At 44.7% G+C, this 7,500-nt stretch overlaps 1 protein-coding gene across 7 annotated transcripts in view; it reads left to right on the plus strand.

Annotated features, from left to right (window-relative positions):
* fhod3a (formin homology 2 domain containing 3a) overlaps window positions 1-7,500 on the plus strand; it is a 94,112-nt gene that overhangs the window by 4,823 nt on the left and 81,789 nt on the right. For all 7 annotated transcript variants that reach the window (XM_076302150.1, XM_076302152.1, XM_076302151.1 and 4 more), the window contains exon 2: window positions 2,616-2,728. In XM_076302150.1, coding sequence (XP_076158265.1) covers window positions 2,616-2,728 — 113 coding nt within the window. The remainder of the gene's footprint in view (window positions 1-2,615; window positions 2,729-7,500) is intronic.

Genomic DNA, 7,500 nt, shown 5'->3' on the forward strand with positions numbered 1-7,500 from the left:
GCTTAATTGTAGCAGAACAGGACCCTCACACACTTAAATAACACTAAATCTGTGTTTAGACTGTCGTCCTATCGGGGAGATAAAAAAAAGCCCATTGTTTTGAGGTGAGTTTGTCGTCCCATTTGTTTACAGTCCTCTACTGTAAATATTGACCCATGTAACAGATCTGGTTTCCCTCTGGCTGAGATCTGGCCCAGTTCTGGCCCTTGTGTGGCCCTCATCCACCGTGGATCTGGAGGGGGTCGGAAACTCACTGTGGGAGGGAGCTTATTGGCTCAGTTCTATTTGAGCTGGCCGAGGGGGAGGCCTCTTTTTAAAGCGTTTTAAAGCCTGATCAGCGTGATTACGCTCTTTGCTACTCCATATTTACCCCAGTGGAATGTGAGTGAGTGGGACATTTTGAATAAAGCATTCTCATATGAATATTATAAATATAAACATACAGCCAAATACACCATTATCCCATTTTTAAACATGCCAGTGGGGTTTAAAATAAGAGACTCAGATCTGGATAAAAAAATTGGTGCTCATTTATTCAGGCCAGATTGGTCCTAAACCAGGTTTAACATTAAAGCATAAATGCTAGGCTCTGTTAAGCGTTCTGCTCTCTCTCCTCCATTTTGTCCTAGTTGGCCCTAGAAGCTGTCGGTGAACCCCGTCAGAAAGTACTGTACACTCCGTCATCTGGTTAACACTTCCACTGTATAAATTTAGACCGACCGATTTAGATGATCTGTCTTCCTGCGTGTATGTCTGTCTATCGCGGTGTGAGTTATGCTTTGTCGCCTTACTGCAGGGGATGTCTCTTTTGGGGGCCCAGTGGAGCATCTTAAATCACAGTTGGGGTACAGGGTGGAGCCACCCGTTGGATTTTGGACCACCTGTTGGACCCTTTACCAGTAGTATCATAAATGAGGGGAGCAGTTTTATGCTCTTTTGGCTGCTACTATCTTGGTTAGAGACGTGGTTGGGAAGACACAGGCTGATGGTGTTGCTTTGGGAAGCATGCCACAAGACAAGAGACGGTTAAAATGTCAATATTCCATGTTGTCTTGGATACCAGGCTCTGTTAGGAAAGTTATCTGCTTTTGGTTTCCGTACAGTAGGGAGTCCCCTTGTATGTGTAAGTGTTTATATGTGTGTGTGTGTGTGTGTAATGATCTAATTTAAACGCACACCTGTATCTGACACCTGTTGCCATGAGACTTCAGGTTTCCATTTCCTTTCGGCGGGGGGGACTGATCATCCCCATCAGACAAGCCAGGCTGTCTAGTTCACATACTCCACCAACCTGGGCACCTCCGCAGCTGCCTGCTAAAACATAATGGCTACCTCAGAACTCCTGTCGGCACGGCGGGGGGAAAACGTTATTACAGCACACCCAGCGAGGCACCAACCATTGGTCTCTCTGATCAAAGAAGACCCAGTGATGACAAAACGCATGCACACACACACACACACACACACACACACTCATATGCCCACACAAACACATTCACACTGACACACACACACACACACACACACACACACACACACACACACACACACACACACATACACGCACACACACAACCCTAGGGGAGTTGTTTTTCCTCCTTTGAGTGTCCGCACAGATTTACTTTGCCCCCTCTGTTTTTAGTAGCGTTTGTCCGCATGTTGGCAGTGAATTGCCCCTGCCTTTTCACTAATGCAGACAAGCTGGCCCTCATGTGGGCAAGCACATGTGTGTGTGTGTGTGTGTGTGTGTGTGTGTGTGTGTGTGTGTGTGTGTGTGTGTGTGTGTGCGTGCATGTGTGTGGGGGGTGTGTGTGGTGGTGTGGTGCGGGGGTGTCACTCGGGGTTGGGTTTCATGTTCTGTGTGCTTTATGGCGGTCGGTAATTCCCTTTACGGCGCCGTAATGTTGAAAACAGGACCACGCCACAGAACTAATCCGGGTCTGTGTCGCCCGCCCGCCTGCTCAGCACTCTCGCATGGAGCTCGCGCTCGCTCACTCGCTCACTCGCAGGCCGGGACCCTGTAAACGGGTTTTATTTTACGGCCAGGGATCGTTTAAAGGGGTGTGAAGAGTGGAGACCGAAAGAAAATAACATAAAGGCAAATGAAAGAAAGAAGGAGAGAGAGAGAAAGAAAGAAAGAAAGAAAGAAGGGGGAAAAAAGGAGGGCGAATTGTAGCATTCCTCTAGTGGTTATGCTTTTCACACTAGGGCCCTTGATGTAGCCATAATAGAGCCCTCCAAGGCCCTGCCCTTTCCACTACCCATAATCCCGCGCATCTTGTGGTCTCTCTGGACGCAGGCCTTCGCTGTGTAAGGTTAAAATACCAGTGTTTAGCACAGGGACCCAATACAGAGATATATATATGAAAATAAATACCTGCAGTATCATGTTGTCTCTTACTTTCTTATTTTCCTCTCTCTCACTCTAATTGTTGTATCTCTCTCCCTATTTCTCTCTCTACTTCTCTCTCTTTTTCTCACTGCTGTTGGATTACAAAGCAATTAGGAGTTTAGCAAAGCAAACAGAACCCACATGTGTTCATTCACAATGGAAAATGAATGGGTATTTTTCTCTCTCTCTTTCTCCCTCTCTCTCTCTCTCCCTCTGTCCCCAGCTCGATGACTGTGCCCTGCAGTTGTCCCACAATGGCACGTATCTGGACCTGGAGTCGTCGTTGGCGGAGCAGAGAGACGAGCTGGAGGGCTTCCAGGAGGACTCCGCCGCAGGGTAAGACTCCGACTCAGAGTCCCTCACAGACATGCCCTTCCACGTCTGTTTTGACTGGCCATCATAAACAACCAACACATCATCACCACACATTGTGTTAAGGATGAAGAGTGCAAATAGTTGGGGATTGGTGGTATGAGTCAGGATATTAAGCACACAAGTATAGGTAATTACACTTTGTTGACAACCAGGGTAAAATTCACTCAATCTTTATTTATTCTCTGAGGTTCATTGAGGGTTCATTTTCAGTGAAGCAGAGATCAGAAGCTGGTTGAATATCACTATCCTAGCTCTGCCCCTTGCAGAATGTGCTTGAGCATCTGCCATGTAGTACATGTACAGTATGTGTGTAACATGTGTGGTTGTTGAAAATCCACTATCCTAGCTCTGTCTCTTGCAGTGCATGCTTAAACATCTGCCATGTACTGTATGTGTGTGTGTGTGTGTGTGTGTGTGTGTGTGTGTGTGTGTGTGTGTGTGTGTGCATGTGGTGGAGTTTGCCCCCACCCCCCGGGTATGCCTCCACCTGCAACACCCCCCAAAGTGACAACCACTACTGTGGAATGTGTCAGATATCAACCCAGGCGCATCACGGGGGGAAATGACCTTAGCAGGCTTCCTGTGTGTGGACATTGGCGAATGGGACAGAGGAATGGGACAGAGGAATGGCGTGAACACAGTGCAGCAGCTGTACCACCCCCCCCCCCCCCCCTTTGGCTCACAGGTGCTGATTTATGCACATGCTGTGCCATCTTCTGGGCAGGTGCGTAGATAGATAGAGAGAGAGATAGATGGATAGAGAGAGAGTGAGAGAGAGAGGGAGACAGGGTGAGAGAGGGAGGAGAGAGAGAGGGAGGGAGAGAGAGAGAGAGAGAGAGAGAGAGAGAGAGAGAGAGAGAGAGAGGACATACCCAACCTCTTCTGAACAGAGAGGGAAACATGCAGAATGGTTTCCAAGTGTCTTAATGAGGAGAACACAACCTGTTTGGGGAAAATGTCGACATGGTTTACACGTTAGCACACAAGCAAGGGCATGACAATCATTCTGATGTACTGTATACTGTATAGTTGCTTACCATTCCTGGGGAAAAAAACGTGTTAAGATTTCAGATTTTTTATGCAGTGGTGGTGACAGGTCTCAAGTGTTTATTGCTTTGTAACACCAGCCAAATGCTTCCTCATAGGAAGCTACAGTGCTACAATGAGGGTTAACTGTTTCCTTATGAGTGATTTTGCAATAAGATAAGATTGTGCGAACTGAATTTATTATTTAACAGGAAGTGAACTGTTAGTTCAGCCAAGCTTTCACGTATCAAAACCAAACTCGGTACATGGGCTCAGGACCCAATTAGGAGAAGGCTCAATAAATTTGATGACTTTTGACATACTGGTGGTGCTATAATTAACAAAACTATGTTTTGGCCTGTATGGGGTGATGTGTTTGAAATTAAAACATATTAGTGATCTATGTTAATACTTTGGGAGGTCCTTAGGCTGACACATATCAACTTTTGACATTAACACATAATTGATTGGACCGCCATATTGGATTTCATCAAAAACACTGTGAAAAAGTCCAGTAAAAAAAAGAAAAAAAAAGTCCAGTAAGATAGTTGCAATAAGATACCTTTCCTCAGTTGATATGCCAGTCACTTACCTACTTACCAATTACCCTCAGGAAACCATTGAAATACTTGACTTTGCATTGAGAACATTACAAAATATCAATATTGCTTGTGACATAATTAGAATTTTTTTTATTTTTATAATTTGAATTCAATTGAAAATAACTGTGAACTTATCATTATTGAGCAGTTGAACATTATAGAATGTAATTAAATGTTGACCTTTAAAGCAATATTACAGCCTCTCACATATGAAAGTAATGCACTGTGTACATTACATTTGAATGTTTGTTATGAGTTGTGTGTGTGTGTGTGTGTGTGTGTGTGTGTGTGTGTGTGTGTGTGTGTGTGTGTGTGTGTGTGTGTGTGTGTGTGTGTGTGTGTGAAATGTGTGTAAAGTACGAAGAGTGAGAGAAGGCACAATCCTACATGTGAAAAAATATGTTTTCTCATTCTCGACATGAACAATCACATGCCGGTTTATCCAGACGTTGCAGAAGGGGAGTGAGAGCTTACGGAAAATGTGAAGCACTTGGAGTCGAAAGGCCTACTAAAATATCCTGTCCGTTGTGGGTCACTGAAAGAGCCTTCTCCTGTCTTTGTCTTTGTGGGGACATTTTGATTTTAACTTTGGAAGACCAAGCAAGCACTGACAAAGTCAGCAACTTTCCTTTCTTGGCTGCAACATGCAAACATTTTTTCCCTTTTTCTTGGCGCCAAACAATGTGTGGTTGTCTGGAGAGGGACGCTGGAGGTGGTTTTTGCGCCTCCACCCACCTGCAGCTGCTGCTGTTGCTGCTGCTACCTCGAGCCCGGTCAACAGCAACTGCTACATCTCCCAGTCTTACTCATTTCTTTTAAGACACTATGTGGGTTTGTGTCCTGTACATGGGTGAATCCATGGTCCTGGGCTTAAACAGAAATTCAATGAAGATCTCCTCTGAGAAAAGTCGTAGTCTAGGACTAGTCTTAATCCAACAAGTGCCCCTAAAGTTAGAACATGTCGAAAAATGATCTGGTGAATCCATGGTCCTGGGCTGGGATCAAACAGAAATTCAATAAAGATCTCCACTGAGAAAAGTCGAGTAGTCTAAGACTAGTCTTAATCTATGTATGAGAAACTGGAACGTTTGAAACTGCTTTATTGGCATTAGGCTCTTGTCAGTACATATACAGTATGACAATACATTTGAACATATATGTCCATTTCTGTCTCTTGGGCCTTTGCACCATCTAATGCAGATACTGAAGATGACTGCTTAAAGGCCATTCAGGAACAGATACTCAGAGGATTAGTGGGTTTCCTTGTTCAGGAAGTTCACACCTGCCGGGAATAGTGAACCTGGCCACAACTTCAGAGAATACAAATGGTACATGCTTAATTGTTATGATTATGAGGGGATCCTCGGAAAATGTCCTTGGAACCTTGAGAACCCCTGGTTTGCAGTGTCTTAAACCCCGCTCAACACAAATAATCAAGACTTGACAGTTTGATGACCACCTCAGCATATTATACTACCATCAAGGGCCTTTGAATATTCGTTTATTCATATTGCCGAAGCAAAATCATCTGAGAGGGGCCAAGAAGAGATTTACCTCAGCGAGCTTGCTGTCTGTGATATATTTTTCCGACCGAGTGTTTTTATGATGTTGACGTCAGCGCCATTTCTGGAGTTTGATAGTGCTGCACCATGCTGCTCTTGAAATACACGTGTCACGAGTCGGCAATGTCCACCTCCGCCGGACGCCTCTCGGACTCTCCGAGCCCCCTCGAGTGTCCCTCTAAATCCGGACGCGGCCATCACTCTTTCCATTCAAACACACTCTAACTTTGGCCGCCCATGCGGGTCCAACATCGTTTTCCGCTGCAAGATAGCAGCTATGTCCCATGCTGTTTCAGTCTCGTCCCCCTTGCAGGGCTATATTCGGCGTGAATTGAAGGTTGTTGTTTTATTGCTCTGTACTGTATTCAGCATATAGTGTGTGTGTTTGCGAGTGTGTTTGTGTGTGTGTGTGTGTGTGTGTGTGTGTGTGCGCGTGTGGGTGTGTGTGGGGGGGGGTTCTTGGGAGTGTGACTGAGTCTGCATTGTCTTGACATATATACTTATGTGCATGTGATGTAAGTGTCTGTGGTGTGTATGTGTGCTTGCACAGTGTATGCATGTATATGTTTGTGTGTGTGCGTGTGCGTGTGTGTGTGCGTGTGTGTGTTTGTGCGTGTGTGCTTACATTCTATGGTTTCTCTGTGTAGACTTTCATTGGTGTGTGTTCATGTGTGTGTGGGTGTCTGCAGTGTTTCCCATACATTGACTAATCTGTGGCGGGGCGCCACGAAATAAAAATCGGCCGCCACAGATTAATATTCTATGTTCAATTTAATTTAATTTAATTTAAATTAAATATAAGGTCAAATCCTTGCATTGCCATTGAGCTGCGCTTTTTACGCACGCAGCCTTTCCTTGCCCCGCTCTCTCTCATAGCCCGCTGCCACTCCTCTGCATGTGCATTTAACAAAATATTCACGCTTGTTGAAGGATTGTTGTTGCCACATAGAAGCATTGCATAGAAGACGTCTGACTAAATTGCTATTAAATCCGCTTAGCATCGTGACCATGCTGCGCAAATTTGTTCAAAACTGCTGCATTGAAGTGAACTCTGCTAAGGTCTTATCACAACATAGTAGGCTACATTGAAGAGACTAAACTAAGTTAAGTTATGAAATCAAGCAGTATCTCAAAGCTAACGTTAGAATACTGTTTGGATGTCGAATTTAGCATGCTTAGCCTACTTACAGCTGCTTGTCAATTTCGTTGAAGGGCTCATTTTATTGACTCTGACACTGAATGTTTGCAAAATCCCGATGTAAATGGAAAAAATGTTTTCCAAAATTCAAAAGTGCTTGTCCCAAGGAGAAGTACGAACCTTTATTTTAACTATGTAGAAAACGTTATGAATTGCATCCACACATCAGCAGCCTTTCAACTGTGTTACAATTGCAAGGGTTCCCTCAAACGTCTTAAAGTGACAGGCACTCAATTAGACCTATACACTACCAAGACGATCTTAATACCCCCCCCCCCCCCTGTTGTCCAAGTCAGCTACCGCCACAAATTGAATCCAATTCTGTGGGAAACACTGTGTCTACTC

The sequence above is a fragment of the Alosa pseudoharengus genome, unplaced genomic scaffold (assembly GCF_046254945.1).
Source record: "Alosa pseudoharengus isolate Yale_2024_CS ecotype anadromous, Long Island Sound unplaced genomic scaffold, YU_APseudo_1.1 YU_APseudo_1.1_scf_23, whole genome shotgun sequence".
Classification (NCBI taxonomy): domain Eukaryota; kingdom Metazoa; phylum Chordata; class Actinopteri; order Clupeiformes; family Clupeidae; genus Alosa; species Alosa pseudoharengus.